This window comes from Lepisosteus platostomus, chromosome 11, assembly GCF_059453375.1.
Source record: "Lepisosteus platostomus isolate fLepPlt1 chromosome 11, fLepPlt1.hap1, whole genome shotgun sequence".
NCBI lineage: Eukaryota > Metazoa > Chordata > Actinopteri > Semionotiformes > Lepisosteidae > Lepisosteus > Lepisosteus platostomus.
In genome coordinates, this window is record NC_142621.1 from 10,080,035 (window position 1) to 10,102,122 (window position 22,088).

The 22,088-nt window shown below is 35.4% G+C and overlaps 1 protein-coding gene across 8 annotated transcripts in view; it reads right to left on the minus strand.

Annotated features, from left to right (window-relative positions):
* Positions 1 to 22,088, minus strand: part of col11a1a (collagen, type XI, alpha 1a) — a 106,652-nt gene that overhangs the window by 16,998 nt on the left and 67,566 nt on the right. For all 8 annotated transcript variants that reach the window (XM_088598359.1, XM_088598356.1, XM_088598364.1 and 5 more), the window contains 14 exons: positions 21,971 to 22,024; positions 20,822 to 20,929; positions 19,540 to 19,629; positions 17,812 to 17,865; positions 12,429 to 12,536; positions 10,262 to 10,369; positions 9,342 to 9,395; positions 8,669 to 8,722; positions 7,344 to 7,451; positions 3,310 to 3,363; positions 3,086 to 3,139; positions 2,931 to 2,984; positions 1,797 to 1,850; positions 649 to 756 (listed from right to left, as the gene is read on the minus strand). In XM_088598359.1, the coding sequence (XP_088454485.1) occupies positions 649 to 756; positions 1,797 to 1,850; positions 2,931 to 2,984; positions 3,086 to 3,139; positions 3,310 to 3,363; positions 7,344 to 7,451; positions 8,669 to 8,722; positions 9,342 to 9,395; positions 10,262 to 10,369; positions 12,429 to 12,536; positions 17,812 to 17,865; positions 19,540 to 19,629; positions 20,822 to 20,929; positions 21,971 to 22,024 (1,062 nt within the window). The remainder of the gene's footprint in view (positions 1 to 648; positions 757 to 1,796; positions 1,851 to 2,930; positions 2,985 to 3,085; positions 3,140 to 3,309; positions 3,364 to 7,343; positions 7,452 to 8,668; positions 8,723 to 9,341; positions 9,396 to 10,261; positions 10,370 to 12,428; positions 12,537 to 17,811; positions 17,866 to 19,539; positions 19,630 to 20,821; positions 20,930 to 21,970; positions 22,025 to 22,088) is intronic.

A 22,088-nucleotide genomic window follows, 5' to 3' on the forward strand; every position in this document is an offset into this window, starting at 1 on the left:
TAGCAGTGTATGTTGACTTACACCCTGGATCTGTCAAAGGATGCCTTCATATACAGTGAGGTCAGGGATATATTGTACATTAAAACTGGCAGTAAGAGGCGGTACTGATAGTCAAGGGGCAGTGTGAAAAGCAACAACTGTGAAGAGGAAAAAACGCTAATGTTAGGGTAGATCGGTAAAGAGAATTGAGGGAATAAGGCTGCTCTTCTCTAAATTTAGTAACAAAACAGAAATGAGACCAGATTCAACAAATAACGTTTCTGTAAAACTAATATAAATGAATCTGTACAGAATATACATCTTGGGGATAAGTCTTGGTGCCCAATTAAAACGTTCATTGCATTTGTTCTTCTTCACATAGAGACCAATGTTCCCTAGAAACAGGTGGCAGTTTCTTTGGAAAATAAGACTTCAGAAACTTTCAAAATCTCCAAAGCCACAACCATCTTACAAGTAATAGAATAAGTTACCTATAGTATTCTAGTTTACATTGGAGGATACCCATAAGTGAGCCTACAAGGCTTACTCTGGGTTTTTAAAAGAAGTTTTATTGGCATTAGGGACCAGAGACTCTGATTGAATAGTGTGTTCCAGATTCACGAGTAGAATAATGAAATTGCTGTTCACTGCTACAGAAGGATAACTTACAGGGTTACCCTTGGGTCCATCATCTCCCGGAGGTCCCTTGACGCCAGGAGGACCAGCAGCACCGGGTGGTCCAGCCTCTCCCTTTTCACCTCTTTCTCCTTTTGGACCCTGTAAATGCCATCATAATAATGAACACCCACTTGCTCTCTGCTCATAATCCTACAGTACATTACAGACCAGAAAGGATAACAAAGGCGCAATTGAGCAGTAGAACCAGCATAGTCCTTTAAACATCTATAAATACAAGAGCTAATAAAGGTTATTAATAAAAAATAGCACTTTATTGTTCAATTTTCATACATTTTAATGGAATATGCAAAAATATAAATGATTTTTACAATACTTAATAAGTCAATCAAAAATATAAACATCAATCCATTTCTAGAATTGTCTTCTGATGGTCATTATTTGTCAAACTCAAATAAATATTCCACAACATTGACTATCATCTTTGCAACTGGAAGACAACCAGATCTTTAACATCAAACCACAGCAATGTGTACTTCATTAATATTGAATACCCATCGGACATTCATCATTATCAATGTCTGCTTAATCATTCCATTAAGGGAGTTATCTTTTTAGTCAATGGTTAAGCTGTTCATTTTCAATCACTTGTGGAGACATCGTGCATCCATCAGTCAGTCCAAATAATAAGCTTTAAGCAGACAGCACATTGACATAAAGTGATGCATGGGTTTACAAATTCCTGAAATAAGTCATACCTACTGTATAGTTAGACTACTCCAGACCAGGCACAGACTTTTAAAGCAAACAAGAAGCAGTGTGTTTTGAATGTGAAGGATGAAAATGAAAAAAAAAAAACCAGTGCAAATATTTTCTCTTTTGATACTAAAACCTTTTGGTATTACTATATTAAAACTGCATAGCAGCTATTTACAGTATAAGCTCTATTTTTTAATTGGCTGCATCAATTGTCTATTTGTTTAATTGCAATGTCTGCAAACAAGCTTCCAGTTATGCTTGCTTAAGGATGGCTGAAGTAGTTTAATTAAGAGGACTGGTGTTCTTACATAGTTGTCAAGTGCTGTCAAGGAGTACCTCACTGCAGTGCATGAAGAATTGAGAGGAATGGTCAACTGGCAATTTTCAAATGAATAATTACTAGAAAAAAAGACACTATTTACCCCAGTGCCAGGTTCTCCTGGAGGGCCTGGGTTTCCAGCTTCTCCATGTTCACCCTATTGAAGAAAAAAATAAAAATATTGCTTACAAGTGCCATATTGCAGGAGGCAATTATAAAGCGAGCCATACAACCTTACATACATAAAGCTGAAAGAATTAAGCAACGAAAAGCAAATTTTCTGAAATTCTTTTATGGACTTATGATTTATGGAACCTCTACCCTACTCACCAGACTCATCCTCTGTACAATGCAGTAAAAGAGTCATCTGCTGAACTCAGACATATTGGTGCTGGTTCTTTTAATTGACTTGTTAATCATAGCATTACACACACAACACCTGCTGCATGATGTCATTTGAATATTTAACACAGAACATTGATTAAACATGATTCAGTGTTGATTTCCACACTGGAGGCATACTTTTATTTTATTTTTTACCAAACAATATTGAATCACATACTTGCCCACAAAGATTTTTCTCAATCCTAAATCCACCCTGAGGTGCTGTATGTTTGAGCTCAGACATTATAAATGCAGAGTTAATTTGCCAGCACAACAAGAATTCTGTGGGTACTTAACATTGCTTATACAGTATAGTGAAATGTTTTAAATATTTTTTTAATCCTGGGGACTGGGACACCATGTACTAATCACCATGTATATTTAAAAAGACAGACTTGCACATTACTATTGATATTGTTTTGTCAAAATTAAAAGTAAAGGCTATACTGTACTTCTTTTCAGTGAGTCCAAAGTGGCGGTCTACATTACCTCTGTATTTCATACAGTATCTGTACAATATGTGAACCCAGACGTATTACACTGAATATTGATAGTCCGGAAGTCTGCCAAATAGCAGTATTGGAGAATAGTAATGTTAAGACTGTTATAACATTGGAACTAATAAAATTTGGGCTCAGACTCAAACATAACCCTCCAGATATAATTAATGGCTTCTACTACATTTTTGAAAAAATGGACAAGATAAGTCTGAAAGCATGGTGTCACTCTGAATTCTATTAAAGCTGAATTGTCATGGTAAAGCAGAGTCGTCATGAAGTTGTCATTTATCATAACAGGTGGAGGCCAAAGCTTTATGAGGACAAAAAAGTGAATGAACGGTATCGGTTCTCACCTTTTCACCAACAGCTCCAGGAGAACCTAAGGCACCCGGTGGACCTTGTGGCCCCTGTGTAAGAGGAGGAGAGTTGAAAATGGAGTGAAAATGACAAAAATAAAAGAAATGCCAATGCAAACAAGGTCTTGCAATGGGAAATATGTGCTTCTTACATCAGCTCCATTAGGACCCTGAGGACCTCTTGGGCCCGGGGGACCAGGTGGACCCTGTTGAGAGAAAAGAAAGTTGTTTACTTTTATCTTCAGGTAGTGTTAGCAGTCCTAATAGACATGTTTATCAACTGACAGTAGACATGATGGATTTTAAGTTACCAGCTTGACTAATTTAAATAAATAGAATCCTCGTTTTGTATGTATAGTTAAAGAAAACCACTTACCATTGGCCCAACATCCCCATTTTCTCCCTTCTCGCCTGGTGGTCCAGGAAGACCCTGAAAAACAAAAATGCAATGGCTATGTATTTCTGGCCAACGTTGACTTGTAACTAGTGCTGATGATAACTTTTGAATTGGGGATTAACTTTGCACTCCATTGGTAGTGGAACAGCCTTAGATAAATAGAAATAGGCTGTTTTTAGGCGTGCATCTTTGAGCCCCGCTGAATATCTCTTTTTAGATATTTTTACATACTTAAATATAAAAGACATACAGGAACTTAAATATATATGTATTTGTTAAAGACAAATATTAAATTGTTACATTGTTACACTTCGCTAATCCTGTGTGGCAAAAGCTAATGTGTGCATCTGTTTTAATTTGATTCAAATGTATCAATACACCTCTCGAAATTTACTAAGCATTTGCCTGGGTTTAAGGGTAATTTTAGGCAAAACAAGTCATCAGAGCACACCTTTTCCCAACTTGATCATTCATTAATGTTACTTGCACACATGTTAAGAACATGAGCAACAATTTGCCCATTTTCAAAATGTCTGATTTCCCATTTTGTAGCACTATTTACTCAACGGATGACGAATTAATATCTTATTTTACCCTTTTCATCCAAACAAAAAACAAATCTCAATGATCCCTTCCTCATGTTTTCTCTGATTGGAATTTCAAATTTATTAATGACTTCTAGCTGGTCCATGGTTGTTACACACAACAACTTGTTGTTTTTAAGCAGTGCTGATTTGTCTTAAGACATCTATCAACACAAAACAATTGTCATCATGACTTCTTGATTATTCGGGCAGGACTATATTCCCTTATGAATTTGGCTAATTCCATTACATGTTTTGTCACTTGCTACCTGGTTTATAACAGCAAATCAGAAGACCTGTTCAGTCCATATGCTTTATGAGTTTCATTGAGGATTTGTGGGACCCATGTGGTATTGTTCCTCTGTTCATCGCCTTCATACTGGAATCATTGTCATTGTTAATGTGGGTCCATAATTTTCTTCTGGATTTAAACCGCCCTAGCAGAAATCTCACTTCATGAAAAACAAATTGAACTAAAAAATGCAAGCTATAGATATAGTCTGATGAAATAGGTTTACTTATTGAAACACCCTTTTATAACCACATTAAATATAAATAGTGAGATTAAAAAGAATGAATTCTCAACTCAGTAGGCAGCAAGTAGTTTTTCACAGGTGTCACAGCTATAAAAATGGAGGATTGCACTTATTAGTCAAATAGAATTTTCTCTTATTATGCAAACATTTACTATGAGACAACTGGCACCTCACAGAATTTAGATTTAGCTTTTCAATCAAATCTTAAAAAGGCAACGGCACTTCGGATTGTGGAATTGTTTTTGTTTAAAATGTATCTGAGAGGCTCTAACATCAAATTAATCCAAAAGTAAACCTAATTTATGTCAGGGGTCAGACTGGAACATTAGTACACTCAGGGGATATTTAAATCTAAAAATAGACTTGAGTAGGCTAAAAAATATTATATGTAAAAAGGTGCAAGCACCTTACTTTGCATTCAGAAATACTTTGCCCTTAAGTAGCCACAATGTTAGCTATGGTGTCATTTAGCATTTACAGAAGACAGCACATGTTTAAGGATTAAGATAAAAAACAACATAATTATAAATGCTGATTGGCAAGTCGACAGCACATTTAATTGTGCGTGAATACAACTATTGGAATATATTATTGATAACTGTATCACGCAATCTACCTGGTAGGAAATTCATAAATAGACTATATTCACTGACTTAATAACCCCCCATGGAATAGATTTGTAATGCCTTCTGGAAAATATGTTGCAAAGTACTGATGAAAAAATGCTCTCATTAATATGCAAAGCATTAATTTGTGACATTTATTGATTAGTCAGCAGCCTGGTGGTAAATTTTAGCTTATGTCATTTATAATTCAGATTATACATATTTTTCTCACATATCCCTCTGCCTCTTAAAAATAGCAGTTAGTAAAAAATACTCCTGGTACTGTATATTTGACATTATACAATTTTCAAAAATAATTATGGTGCACCTACAGTTTTTCTTTTAAACATTTATGGTTTCCACGCTATTAAAATACATAAATTGGTGAACACTCAAATCAAAAGAACTATTTACAATTGTCAATGTGACTTTCTTGCCATACACTTGAAATGTACAGATGCAATTAGGAACAGGTGTTAATAATCTCAAAGATTACTATTATTTGCTATGGATGGGCATTAATGCTATGCATTTCATACTGTATATACAATATATTATAACATACATTTTCTACAGATGTTTCAATTCTTTACACCTTGATTCCAGTCACATACCTATTTCTTGTTATGCATAAAACTACATGGAATAATGTTTTGATAAGTATATACAGAATATTCTATATATCCATATACTGTATATATCTCTACAGTCTATATCTACTGTATATATAGAGGTACATTTAGAACAGGGGACAGTTTTTTCACAAAGAGTTGTGAAGGATGGGAACAACCTAACTAGTTATGGTCTAAAAGTCAATATCCTAGCTTCTCTCAAGCTAGGAAGAGATGCTCAGTTCAATCAGCTAGCAGCAACCAAATCGACTTGATGGGATAGGTTGCTTTTTTCATGTGTAACCTTTCTTCTATTCTCATATGGCATTAATCCTTCATTATAATTCCCTTATTTCTGACCTCTGCAGAAAGTTGCCTTTCACAGGAATTGGAGCAAAGTCATTACAGCCCTCATTCCAGTTGATATTTACCCAACCTTCAACTATAAACACGTTCTCAAATACCCAGATCCCTGTGGTTACATACACATGTCATTTTATACTTAAACCAGGTAGGAGATCCCATAGGGACCTCTGGCTTCCTTCAGTCAAATTCCATTATAGAAACCACTAATTAGAATGAATGGTAAGTATTTAATAGCATTCTGCCAATAGGGAAAGGTTAGCAAATGCAATTAATAAGTCAGAAAAAAAATGCACTATGTGTAATTGAAAGTCAATTACATTAAATGACTTACTGATCTTCTCTCATTACAACAGCATTCCTTTATGTAATTTTACTATTCTTCATCATTTATTAGAGAAGCAAAATAAATAATTCAATAAGTGTTGTCCAACCCTGGGGGGTTGAATAACAATTCAGTTCCAGAATCCGAGATTTTTTACTTTACACTGTAAATCTGTGCATATTTCAGTTAATAGGGTTCAAATATCTTATTTATTATCATTTTCAAAGTCAAATTTATAAATAACGAGGATATGTGTCTGCCCCAATTACACCTGTACATTTAATAAAAGAGGTTGGAAATGCTGTGTTCATACTGTATATACATTCTTTTTACTTCCACTTTTTTTCATACGAACTGTGAGCACAGACAACAATACGATCATAAAAAAACCCCCCAAAAAACCAATATGATCATGATAAAAAGTGACTGAAAACCAATGGCAGATTTTATTACATTACTGCATAGGAAAATGCCACTGAGCTGTGGAGATTGATTTTCAAGGACATCTTCATCACATGTTGTTGATTCAAAACACCAACTGCCACGGGCTAGTTCCAATATTTGGCTTGACTACATCTCTATAATGTATTAACTGCAATGCGATGACGTCCTCTACTTGCAAATATTTCCACGCTTTCCGTGTAGCAACATGTTATAACAACATTATTTAATTTATGAATCATCCCGTGTAACATAATCCTATATGTGAATGTCAAAAATAAGAAGTGGTTGCTGCCAAGCTCCAGTCAATAAATCACTGCGTAAGATGAGTATTTTCAAATGCACCCTTCATGAAGGTCGGTTCTATGACCTCAATTAGCTTTTCCCACCAAAAGCCACGTCAGCCCTTCTTTCTTTGAAAAGCATTATGGACCGATCAATGGATATGTTTGTTGGGTAGCCAGAATCACAGGAATCATTACCTTAGCGTTTGTATCGGCAGCCTATAAAACCACAGATGGGCCTGTTTTCGGTGTTGGGAGACTCACCTGGAGTCCGATTGGCCCAGGAGGGCCAGGGAATCCCCGAGAACCTTCATCTCCTTTCTGTCCAAACATTCCCTGCTGTCCCCTGGGACCAGGCTCTCCATCACCTCCCTGAATGAAACAATTTACACTGTCTTCAATTTAGGACAAACACATACGTACAGAGCCTTCACATACAGCAACACAATTAAAATGATAAAAGACTGTTGACATGCTCATAAATTCTAATCATACACCATCCCTTCATGACAGAATATAAAGGTAGTGTTGCCTTTTAGGGTTGGGTATTCCTCATATAGAGAAACCTTGGCTTTCGTTCTTCATTTCTAAAACGAAGTCTGCAACAGGATGGGAAATAAAGTAAGAGCCGTTGAGCAACAGCCATGAAGACGAACATCCACATCTTAAAATCTGAAAGCAATGCAGTTATGTATAATTTGTATATTGGCTTATTACTATTTTACAAGCACCGGTTAAATTCTACAAATTAAATATGCTGACCTTCAAAGATGTCACTTATACATTATATTATGGGGAACTGCTGACAATAGCGCAGTTCTCAGTTCAAAAGAAAACTGCATCTTGTGATGAAAGAGATAATACTGTTCCTTTTGCTATCAATTGCCTTTGGTGACAGCACACTTACAAAATGTGGGGATGATCTTATTTCTAGCTACTGATCAATAACCATCCAATAAGAAGGCTCCACAGTACAGTACCACTGCAGTCAACTGGAAATAAAGTTAATGTTTTACAAACAAGATAAGGTCAGGAAATACCTAATATGTTGCCTATCAATTCCTGCCACATAGGTAATCACTTACGTTGTGTCAGAGTGGGTAGACATTGTGCAGAAGATAAAGCCAATGAAAACAACTAGATGGAGATGACAATTTGAGATTGTATGTTCAAAACGGTTTACACCATGCATGGCATAATACACTCAGGTCTGCAGTAGTAAGGTCCCAACAGTAAACCAGAGAAAAAAGTCAACAAAAGGCAACAATATATACCTATTTGTTTACATAAGTTACTTAATGGACACATTTTGCCAAGCATATAAATTGTGCAATGTTTTATAGGTGATATTTGTTTCATTCTAGCTAGAGGCGAGGACCAAAATGAAAAACATGAAATAGATTAAAAGGGAGATAATGTCTGATGCCAAGTTACAGAATTGCCTTTTCTAATATACTGCATTGAATAAAATTCCATCAGCTGATGCAATTATGTGTTTGCTAGTAGACTGAGACTCACATACTCAATATTTTTCATGAAAGCAGGGTAGATTACAACAATATTTTGCAGGGACGGAAACAGATACTTACAGCAGGTCCTGGGGCACCTACAGGACCCTGAAGACCTGCTGGACCAGGTGGGCCCTAGAGGAGGCAAAAGAGACATGTCTTGACTTTTTAAAACTTGAAACATGAATGAATGGTCCTTTGATAAATGGTTACCATGGTTCCACAACTCACTCGAACACAGAGTATCTCATTCTCTAAACAGTCGACTCATAATTTACAGGTGGGTTAGGGATCTTGAGTAGCACGTAAAAGCAAATGTCCCTATAGTCAAATTTGATGTACCCTATAGCCCTGATAAAAAGCCTACTAACCTCTTACAGTAATTAAAGATATTTAATATAAAGTATAAAAACAATAATTCAAAGTAAATAAGATGAGTGTTTAGGCTCACTAACTCTCATAGACATGCTTGACTAACTAAGAGAATAAAGCATTTTCTTAATATTTTTTTTATTTTCTAGAGCTGACCGCATAAAGCTGTGACTGTGTAAGTTGAGTGAATGTAAACTTCAAGTCTACCGTATATTAAAAAATGCACCCGTATTTCATATGTGTTATTTAGTGATATTTGTTCATTATTCAAACATTAATATCAATAGATTTAACGTTAATCAGACATTTATTGACAAAACGATACAGAAGCCTCACTATAAAGCAGCACAATTCAAAATTAAGAAAGTATGAAAATACGTACCTGTTCACCTTTATCTGCTTTACTTCCCTTTTGACCTGGTTCACCGATTTCTCCCTTAAAAAAAAGTGAACATATGTAAGGTGTCATTTTAGCAATGTCATCTGCCCTACCTTCTCATTGTCAATAATTTTAAATTCCACATGCCAGCTTTAATGTCAGTGTTATGTAATTTTCAGGCCACCAATTTAATAGTGTAGACATCGTAAGAACCTAGGGGTTGTACAGAAAAATAATTATTTGTCTTGCGTTTAGCAAGCCCTCCTATTGACTGGTAAGCTGCAAAGTAGAAAATGACAAGGCTTCTAAATTCTCTAATTCTACTAAAAACCTTACTTTAACAGCCCTTCATATTAAAACATAACAGCAACCTAACGGATAACCTAATGGGTATATACCGTCACTTTAACATAACTGAGAGTATAAATAAATTTCCAGTAGTGTTTTGGGTTTATACTTGGCCCAATGGGGCACCACAAGTGGCAGAGTAGTTAGCATTGCTGCCTCACAAAACTGAGGCCCTGGCTTCAGTGCCTGGGGGTGCTATCTGCATTGAGTTGGCATGTTCTCTAAACATTTGTGTGGGTTTCCTCCAGGTAATCTGGTGTCTCATTACAGTCCAAAGACATTCTGGTCAGTAAACTGGCTTTTGAAAAATTTACCCCTGGTGTGAATGTGTGTGTATTTATGTGTGCGCCATGTGATGGTCTGCTCTCCCATCCAGGGTGTATCCCAACTTGTGCCAATGCTTCCCAGGCTAGGCTCCGGGCCATCATGACCCTAAACTGATGGGATGATCTGACATGACCTAATATTTAACGGCAGTTTTGATTGCAACAATGGGGTTGCACTGGGGGGGAAACACAATTGTGATACACTGATTTTGATCAAACCTAGTCAGGCACAGGCTTGGGTTTGCTTACTTTATCCCCATCTTCTCCAGGCGGACCCTGAGGTCCAGCAGGGCCAGGCAGACCAACTGGACCTTGGATACCATCTCTGCCGGCAGGTCCTTGTGGACCTTTCTCACCCTACAGAACAATTAATACACATTAGGAAGAGAGTGTGAGCAGTGAGGATCTCTTTGCCCTGATTGATTCTAGGAACACAGAAAGTAAGATACTTAAGCAAACAAGTACAACATTCTGTTATTGCATTACTATCCTTGGGAAAAAGTTTAGCACATACAGGAATTCATACAGTATTATTATCAGATTAATAATACCATCACTATTGTTAAGAGAACCACAATATCCCTTATTATAAATACAATTGCATTAAACATTATACACTGTTTAAAATCTTCTTGGTAAAACTAAATTGCCTCATCTGCCTTATCAGAGCATGGTTAGGATAATGCTTGGATTCTTATAATGTGTCTTCTTCCAGCAACAAGGTAAAAAATTGTTATATAAGAAAAACTACGGGAATTCAATGTAGTCCGGACATTGTCAATTGTGATTCTTTCAGTTTTTTTTCAGTACCAAATACTGATTACTAGGAGATCGTGTTGCAGATTGCAAAACGAATCACGTAAAATGAAAACTGCAGCAGGCCATTGGGTTCTTTATTTCCAAAGGTCTCCACTCCACAAAGTTTCTACTGACCATAAACTGTAATATCCATCAATACTATGGATTACTTTGGCAAGTATTTGATGGCTCGTGTAACAGACATCAACATTGGTCTATGGCAATACGTAATTATCAGATGAACCAAGGTTCCTGTTATCTATTTAAGATGTAGTGCTAGGGTTGGGTGTTCTACAGAAGATCCTATTAATCTAATACTATCATTTTTACGGGTTGAGAAGGGCCCACATCTTTATAGTTGGCAGAAGTTCTATTTGTGTTTTGTCCGCACCATCTTATGGTATCTGACTTGTATCATTCTCTTGCTGTCATGGTGCAGCATTGTTTCATTATTTTATTAGTCCAAGATGAAATCCTGTTGATGATCCTTCAAGAATCGCCAATAAAGTCCTTGACATAACATGCTCAGTACACACTTAAGATATTTTTCCAATAGTGTATACAGTATAACCCTCACTAAACCTTCAAAAGGAACAGCATTGCATCTATCCATGTAGAGCTCAGTAGACTCATAACAGACATGAGATATTACCACTAAGCATGACTTCTTGCTAAATCTAGACCACCCCAATGTTATGTAAATTAGCTTATGAAAACAATATTAATATCTGTTTTATTTGAAAAGCATTTATAGAAGTTATTTACATATACTATAGTTCTGCTTCACTAGAAAATATTATTTTCAGTTCATCTCATATTTGTCAACACATTTCTAACTGCAAGGTCATCTAATGCTATAGGCCAGAGTTTCACTTAGTATAAATCAATAATGCTTTACATCATCAGTGCACGTCTTTTTTATAGAAAATAAGAGGACAGTATAACTTGAATGTTAAACAGTGTAATGAAAAATTCAACTCACATGTAGAATGTGAAATGATGAAAGTAAGCATATTAGAAATTGAATTACTTTTGTTACGTATTAAAATGTTAAATGCTGCGGCAATCATGTGTCTATGCAAAGCATATACAGAAAGGTACTGAAGTGTGAAGATTTAATAATGGCTGAAAAAAAGTAATAACTTTTATAATATAACAAGCTATCCATTTTTATGTGTTCATTTATATTTGGATCTTTGTAACTGTATATGAGTATGAACAATAACACAAGAAACAAAAAAAATCTGTGAACTGCTAATAGAACTTTTCTTCAAGTGTGCTATTATCCTCAAAAGCAGCTGCATCTTCAAAACCATATTTCTAATATTCATTTCAATGACATTGCATACACATCACCGTCATTGTCCCTCCAGTAAATGATGGGTTCTTAACTGTGCTACTCAAGAAAGGTAGAGGCTTCTTTTGTGTGCCAGAAATTTTATTACTCACCAAGATCATTTTCATAATAGGTCAAAAACTGAGATTTTAGCCATGGATGAATGGAAGATGTACAGTAAACAAGCAACCTGATTTTGTGTGTCCAGAAACGGAAGACATTACAATCCACTCTTTCACTTGGTTCCCTAATTTGGTTCTTTAAGGTGAAACGTATACTCACAGGTGCACCCTTTTCTCCTGCTGGGCCTGGGGGTCCCTGGGGTCCTGTACGCCCGGAGAGGCCTATGGGCCCTGCAGGGCCAGCGGCTCCTCTTTCACCAGGTGAACCCTAAAACAGAAAGATGCCACGTCATCAAGACAAATGTGTACTGTACAGCATATAACCTATAAAGATTAGATTAAAAAGATTATGTTTCTATCATTTGTAAGGCCATCTATTTATTTAAAATAACCGGAAAACACAAGTGCTGCTGTTGATTGTAATTAACTCAAAATGGAAAAAGTAATATTAAAGGATGCTGTATATGTATAGAGTAAATATATTTAAAAAATACAATCAATTCTTTTTGTGCAATATATCATCTGCTGGTCATTGATCCTTGCTTCTCATGTAATGTCTGCTTCAATAACCCACAATATTCAGTCCTCATAAACCAGCTCATATCCCAGTGGACTGAAAGTTTACCTTTTGCCTCTTTTCAAAGGGAGTGATAAGTCAGACTCCTATTGACCTACATCCATTTTGCCTTGAATAAGATCATAGATGGCAGCCTTAAAGGTTCTCAGTGATATAACTGATCTGTAAAAACACACTTATTTAACCATCTAGAGTACATAGACATACCTAAGATTTTTTATACTGTGGGTTATTTTTCTGAAATAGCGATATGGCTTTAATATCACATGGCTTTAAAATTACTTACAAAACCAGATTCCTGTGTAAAATCTGACAGATTTCTTTTACATTCTCTTTCACTTTTTAAGGGAGTCCGTTCTCTCTTTTTCCAGTTATATTAAAAACATTGTTCAGATAATAGGCATCTGTCATGTCCACATGTACAGCTCTGACACCCTCTATACTCAACTAGACCCACTTTATTATTTTGGACAGATATGCAGCATAATTTCAATAAAAAGACCAAAAACAAACAAACTTTATAGTTGCACAATGCACAAGTTAAACCTCATTTAGACCTCATGTATTATGTGCAATTGTAGTCACTGAATTACAAAAATGATTCAACTGATACGATCCTGAAGACCATTCCCTGAAACAATCCCAGACCTAAAAGAATGTCCTACACGGACTGGCTAAAAGAAGCAAATGTTTTTTTTATCTTGAATAGAGAAAACTACGAGGGAGTATAATTTGTGTATTCAAAATCTTAAAAGGTGTTTACAAAAACATCCCAGTCGACTTCCTCAGAATCAAGAATGAAACAAAAACAAGATAAGAGGAACATAAGGGAAAGTGCTTTTTCAACAGAGAACAGGAGGCACTTTATTAGACAAAAGGGTACAAAGGGTTGTGGAAGTCTGAAACAAACCACCCGGCCATATTGTTTCCTCTCGTTGGAACCTTTATTATGTTAAAATTCAGGCTGTCAATAAACTGTGGCTTCTGCTGGTCTCATACACATTCTGAGTTGTATTAACTTCTAAAATGATAACATATTTATTACTTAATGTTGGAACAAAGCGTTACTTTATGAATGTGACTGAATGAAGTCATGGTTTATACAGTAAATATCTAAACTGTAACTGGATAGACAGTGCTTTACCTTTCACAACTTGAGATAATAAATTAGAACCTAAATTCAACCATAGGAATTGTTCCTCACAGCAAATCTTGTTTTACTTATTCCTTAAGGATTTCGCTAATTCAAACATCCATACTGCCCATCTTTGACTATGGACTATAACTATAATAAGACTATTAACAAAAGGTCTCTAAAGTTGTCTCTACAGTTGGAACATATGATGCCAATGGTGAAAGTCTCTTAACCAGGTTATTATTGTAATTTGGAATTTGTTCTCTGATTACTTATTTGGTTAAAATATTATTATTATTTACATGTTTTTAAAAATCTAACAAAAAAGCTACAACAATTTTGCTAACCATTTTATTATAATTAAAGAACATTAGCTAAGTAGTGGTTCATCTAAAAAAATGGTTCCCTAAATGATTGGGTGTCCAAGATCTAGTGGTGTTTACAGAAAATTCAGTTTATTTTTGTTTTCACTGATGGGCTCCTGTATTGAGTCAACTAAGTGAATTAAAGAGGCCCCTCATTATAAAAGGTCACATGTGTCACATTGCTTTTCTAAAACTCTTAATCAAAGAATTGCTAAACTGTTATGTCATCAATCATGTAAACCAAATGCCATGTTTCCTTTCAAAACAAAAGGTTTTCATATCTTTAACAATCTTCTTTTTAGTCTCTAGGTAAACACGGTGAACTATTTTTTACAGTGGGTGTATTTGTGTACTTACAGTATACATTGTAGCATTAATAGGAGCTCCAATTAATTTTAGAATGTATTTAATCTTTCTGAACTTAAAGAAATATGTCACACTGTGCTTAAATATGAAACAAATATACACAGGCATCTTTTCAGCCTGATGCATTTAGAATTGTATTTCCACAAAAAAGTCAATTGCTCTTTATAGTTAATCATTTTTAGTACATTTCTTCGAAACAAAAAGCTTTTTTTTCTATTGTCATGCCTGTACTATTAATATCTATTGTCTGTTTGAATGCTTCAGTCATCCTGTTCATCCCTTGCATTGATTTCTGCCCATTACCTGGGGCTACAGTTCTTTAAACCATGGATGCAGCTCATTTTCCATCTATTTAATTGTCTTTCTTGTTTTCTTACTTTCCAATAATTGCAGTTGAGATGTGTGAATGCAGAAGGCATTATAGACCAACTATATGCAGACAGCCTCCCCAAATCAGACTCGGACCTTAATGACTCTGAATAAGTAATCAACAATTGTTTTGTGAAGCATCTAGTGTTTTATATTCCTTCTGAACAGAAAGCAAAGTGACAGATGACAAATCTATTCTTAATTATACATTCTGCCAAACTGTCAAAGCAGTTGTCAAAAGAGTATATGACAGCTTTTTGTACTGTGGTTTTAAATTTAGTGTGTTCTAAGAGATCGCCTCTTCTTTATTTGCAGTGGTTCAAGGGTAATAAAAACTGAGAATTCCAAATGTGAATGTCATCTATGTTCAATCTATCCAACACGTCAGTGCACTTCGGTAAGACTTGAAGATGTCAATCTGTGCTTTGATTAATATGCCAAACCAAAATAACCAAGAATCATCTGCACTCAAAAAGATTTCAATCAAAAACGAATCACCATCACTTTGACATAAAAAACACATTGAAGTGTCTATCTGTACAGCTGTCTCCTCTTGGTGTTTAAGCGAAGCAGGTTCAGAGTACTTGACTGACGCTCACCAATAATGCTCAAGCAAACTGTGTGTCAGCAGATGCATAACCTCATTAAAGTAAAGGTTGACACTTGAGAACCAGGTGCATAAGCTTTTCTGCTCTTTTGGTGTCATCCATCCATCCATTTTCTAACTGCTTTATCTAGTACAGAGTCACAGGGTAGCCTATTCTGGCAAGCAATGGGCGCAAGGTAATCATGTAAATTTATTACCTGCCAATGCTATAGCTCAGTGTTACAACATAGCAATCGGTCTGCAGTACACAGTTAATTTTCTTTCTCTTCTAAACAGTGACTCTCTGTTTTTCTCTTCTACTTCAAGAGCCTTCCTTCCTGATGTGATTGACGAGTCCTTTCTCCTGAAGTACATTGATGGAACTTGTTATTGCCTCTGCTTACATTCTTCTGATGGCCTGGGCCTGATTGAAACCATCCTCTCTCCATACAAAGGTCAAGGTGGTTGCATTTTGCTGCTGAGCGACAGCTGCTTTTCTTGATGTCGGGATGCTGTATTTCTGTTTTCACTTGTGTCTTGCGTGCATTAGCAGTGACAATGCCAATGATCTCACCTCCATCTGCCTACCTTACAGACTGTGCAGTGCTGCTGTTGACCATTAGTACGCACTTAAAAAATTAAAAATGAGATTTGTAATGTGAAAACACAGACAGACAGACAGGTGCTCCTGAAGAAGGCTCCACGGCCGAAAGGTTGTGTTTTCTTTCTTCTTTTTTTCAGCATGGAATAAACCTATTACTTGTTCCTATATTAGAATATGTATGTCTTGTGGTGTTAATCAATTCTTTTTCAGTAAGTGCTATCCAAGCACAGTTGCTTATTGTGCTACTCCATGGTACTATGCAGCAATTAAAGGCCAGGTATTTTGGTGTTAAAAAACAAATAAAAAACATTGATAGATCTTGAAACTATCACGGGGTGAGCCTCAACATATCACAAAGCATGCAGATATAAACTAATCTCAAAGCACAGCTTTAAATAAAAAGATACTTATTATACAATATAAGTATCAACAATATAAGTATCAACACACCTGAAGTATTAAACATAAATAACGATACAGTATATGATACCTAGCATTTTTCTTTCAGGTTGTAGGGAACAATGAACAATACAAGCTGAGAGCACATTACTTTTAATACAGAAGGTTCCAAACCTAAGACATTTATGAATTATCTGAACAAGGGACTGGAAAAAAGCGGTTATACATTTCTATTTACTGTTTATTGTTTTCTTTTACTGTTAGGCAGGTAGGAATTATTTTAGATTTAAATATTGTATGTATCTTTTCAAAGGTTTAGTTTGGCTCAGAAACAATTAAGTAAAATCTTTATTTTAAACAAAGCTGGTGTTGCTTTTTTACTTCACAATACTAGTATATATATACTAATACTAATGTAACTAGTATATAATACTAAGTAGTTTATAGTATTCTAGTATTGGCCGTACAATAGTACTATATAGCCGTTACAGAAAATTATATTTATCTGGTGTCTTAAAAAAGAAATAAGACAGGAAAAACTAGCTTGTCATTAGAGCTTTAACAGGCCTTCTGGACATAGTAACTTTCTGGTTGTCACAATAAATCTTTCTTGGCAGCTACAGAAGGTGAAATGTCAGAAGACAGTAATTACTACCCAGATACCTTATTTATCTTTAGGAAGTTTGATTGTAAAAGTTCTTTCATTGAATGTTTAAAGGTTAGAAACTGCCCTCTAGTGCTTGAATTTATCACTGCTGACTGCAGCAAATCAATTAAATACTTAAGGAAAAGCAATTAAAACACATCACAATACAGAATTATGAACAGCCTAACTGAAGTGAGTGATAACCACCATTGTGTAAAATACTTTTTAGTTTTTTATTTGCATATTATATATAGAATATATAGTCATTTCTGACAAAACAAAGGGAGCTGTGCTAAAATAAAATACCAAGTACTTCACAAGACTATGAAGTACAACTGTGAAGAGAACATCTGAAAAGAAACCATTGTCTGTCGTATTGTGCCTGGTTTTGTTATTGTGCAGATGATTATTTAAAAGGTAGATTTCCTAGTGTGTTCTATTTCCAGGAATTGACCATTTCATCATTGACATGTAACCATGGCAACAAAGTACTTACAACTGGGCCAGGGGGACCCTGTGGACCTTCTGCTCCCTTCAAACCAGCTGGACCCTGTAATTAAAGAATCCAAATGTTTCGATCAAGCCACAGGGGACTAGCAATTGCAACAAATGAACATAGACTATACTCTCCTTTTGTAATGAAATATGTTTCATAGAACTGTGTTACAAAATAGTTCTTTGTATCTGTTTTAAAATTAATATTTACATTAAGTTGTTAGAGACCTCCAGTTGAGGTGTTTGTTATTTATGTGATGCTGGCTGAAGCACAATTACTGTACCTCTTGTTTCCATTGTCAGCAGGAGCATGTCTATTTTCAAGTCAAAGCTTTTCCACAGTTTTATCAAAAACAGCCTTGTAGTCAATTTCTCCACAAAAGCCATGTTAATATGTAAAAACACTCCAATGACTGGCTATATAGGACTGTGCTAATGAGATTTTGTGAATATTTAGTCCTTTGCTGCACACGAGAATGCAAAATGCCTTTACAAACTCAATTTCATTGCAGCATATTTTGTTACTGGATATAAAAATTAGTTTATGTTTCAAAAGTGCGTACAGTACATGTAGTTTCAGTAATAAAAATTTAAAGAACTAAATAATCTTGTATAGGAAAAAATGCAACCTGTATATACTGTATATATTCTACTTGTACATTTCTATTACTACTATTGTATGTTTGATTAAAGTGCTTTGATGATATTCACTTTTTACAATGCTCATAGATTGTTCCTATTGGCCCATATTTTGCCCTGTGGCCAATTCATCATAAAAGACTGAAAGAACGTGGAAATGTAAACAACTGTAGAATGGTAACAAAGACTACAGCCCCTAGGGCAGTCTGTATCCCTGAAGATCAACCAAGGAAGACTGAAAAGGAATCAAACTTTTTGCTCAAGGGTTAGACTTTGTGAATTCACATTGAATAATAATCAAGACAAAGGTATCTAAAAATACTTATAACTGTGAATGTCTAAAAAAAAGGGGTGAAAGATAATTCCAAAATATAAAAGCAAAACAATTCCATTATTATTGCTGAACAAACATCATACATTATTTTCATCAACTCTAAATAGTTCAAATTTGATATTCTATAAAACCAAGATACAAAGAACATATGGAAAACCAAGCTTTTCACAAAAATAGTACATCATTCTGTTTTTATGCTTATATAAATAACACCATTATGGTAATACACTTGAAGTAAACAGAATCTGAGGGCCTGGTGTGAACAGCAATTCAACTGGGAGAATAAAAATAATTTGTCCACAAAAAAACAAACAGCAATCAATACACTACTCATGAATTCTAAGCTATTGACAGGCAAAACGGACAATTTGTAGTCCCCTATGTAACTAAAATACATTACTAAATACTAACACAGTTGTGCGTGCCGTATTAAAATGTGTAATATAGAGATGTTGTCTGGGTTTCTCACAAAAATATTATTGCTGTGGCTTCAGTGTTTGTGTTTTGCATGAGCTTCCTATGCCATGCCTTTCAAATTCAAAGCTACAAGCTACTGGTTCATGTCTGTCTGCTTTGCTTAATATTTTGTATTTTGTTCGATCCAGTACATACTATCTACAGTACATAACATGATAATCCTTTTTAGTATGGCTTGGTTCTGTATTAATAAGAGGTTAGTTTGGATAACCGTTAATTTCATAATTATATAGAAAAACTTTAAATTAAACAGCATGGCCAGTCTGTGGTATTCCTTACCGAAGCTCCTGGAAGGCCTCTCTCTCCAGGGAATCCTCGAAGACCAGAAGGACCATCTTTTCCAGAAGGACCTTGTGGGCCTGGATCTCCCTGACAGAAAAGATTACACCCCAGATCATTATTTTGTTCTTTGAACATGATTATTTTGCCAAGATGCATGGCAGAAAAAATAACATGAGATTGAAAGCATAAACTAGTCACTCAATTTCATAGGTAAGAACAGTTATTCAATGTTCTCTACAACACTGTTGTCGTTACACATATTACAAACGCATGCCTAAAACGTAAAGAGAAGACAAAGCCAGTAACCAAGAAAGTACTAAATGACTCGAAATGCAATTAAATCATTATCTGTAGCTGTTTTAAAGTGGTCTGCTGATCAAATTCATGTAATAGAGCTAAATTAGGGGCTTAGACAAACAGATGATTTAATACATAAAAACGCAAAACATCATAACAGCAGGATGCCAGCTGATTTGATTAACAAAGGGCACAAGGAATTTCAGGCAAAGAAATTAATTACACTCCAACAATTAAAAATCCAAATTTCCCCCAAAAAATCTGGTACATTTGCATCACAAGCACAAAGTCTCCAAACAGATGGAAATGAGCCTCTATTCTTTTTCACTTTTTCCTATATTGAATGGATCAATAAGGTGAGAGACAAAGAAGTCGTATCTGGTATCTTAAAACTAACATGGGTAGTCCCAGCAGGATAAGCTTGAGTGGAAGCAGAATACCAATGAGAAAAAGGCTGATAATGTGTGAAAATAACCCTACCATAGCAGCTATCTTATATTTAGCGGTATATTTGATAAACTATTCAAATCCATACAGGAATAATGAAGATGGGTGATGGAAAACTGCTTTTCCTGCAAAACTGTTTGTACTTCCTAAACATGTCCTTCAATAAAATTTCCAAGGATCAGTGTTCTGATCCATCTGACCCACCTATCCTCATAACTACTGTACAAATGATCAAGATCAAAAGACTCTATAACTAACTCTTCCATACTTGATGTTCATTCTTAAATATCTGAAAGCAGATTAAATATATGCACAGAGAGTCACGCGGTGACAAGTATTCAGTTCAAAGGTTTTTCACTGAGGGTCTCACACTTTCACAATTGTCGTAACTATTGCCATTGTTAAAGTGCACATTATGATTTCAGATGGATGTACAGCGACACAATGCAGTTTATTAACCTGTTTTGCATAGCAAATCGTGTTTTCCTGAAGAAACACGGCAGTAAGTGAAGTAAGAGATGGACTTTGTCTTTACCTTTGCTCCTTCCTTTCCTGCAGCACCGGGTAGGCCCTGCTCACCTGGAGGACCAGGAGGCCCAGGGTGGCCTCTCTCACCGATGGGACCTGTTTCTCCAGTAGGGCCCTGTTAGATCACCAAATAAGCTCTGTGTTAGTAAGAACATTTCAATTACAAATTACATTATTCTGTAGTTTGGCTAGATCCTAGTAAAGATGAGAATGACTAGATATGTACTGTATATTTGGCTCATCTGGCTAAGGGAACTGAACCCCCCTCTGTATTGTGAGGATTGAGCCAGGGAGCTCCTGTAAGGGTATAGATGGGGTGGCAGGAACGTTATGAAAGAAATGCGCTATGGGAAGTCCCAGGTGCAAGGCGACCTGAGATTAGGATCTCACCTTCTTCCCAGATTTCTATTATATAGTAGTTTTGTTATAATGCCATTAAGATGAATGAACAATTCAGAAAACCAAAAGAGGTACGATAGTACACACTATAGTATTAACTGCACAACAAGCAGAGACAATAATATTAAATATAAAGATCAATTTACGATTTTTAATAAAACATTCTAAACTTCCATTCCAATACATGAAAGCTGATAATTTTTTTAAAACAGGATATGGTTAGAAGGCTTTATTATAATGACAACAAATTATTAAATAACACGAAGAAGGACACTTTAGTCAGGGATATAGTGAGAAAAAAATGGATAATTTCATCCACTAGGAAATACTGTAGTACTGTTTAAAAGTCCCATAGTCTTTCTAAACTACTTAATTAATCCAGAACGATGCGGTACAATATCATAAAGATTCATGACTTATTTAATGAATGTAGGTATAAAGTATAATGAATGCAGATATAATGTGTGAAGGGTTAAATGGTACTGTAGCACTGATATCATTCTTTATTGGATTTTTTATTACATTAAGTATTTATTTAAGTACTTCATTAAGTATAACTATTTGTAACTTTAATAATTCCACTGGAATCTGACCTCCCTGAACCGTAATAATGTAATTTTAAAGAAAGCAATCCTGCTCCTAGTTTTTGAAGCTAGTACTATGATCACAAGGGTCAGAAGCTGAGGGCTGTTACTGTGCACTGTGCACTCTTTATTGAGCAGCATGCTGAGGGATTAAGGATCAAGTGTTTACTTACTTGAGGACCAACTACACCTCCAGGACCAGGAGGACCAGTCTTCCCTTGGAAACCCTGTAAACGAAGCCAGATTTCATTTACACTTTGCTAGTACAGTAAGTATACTGTATATTTAATT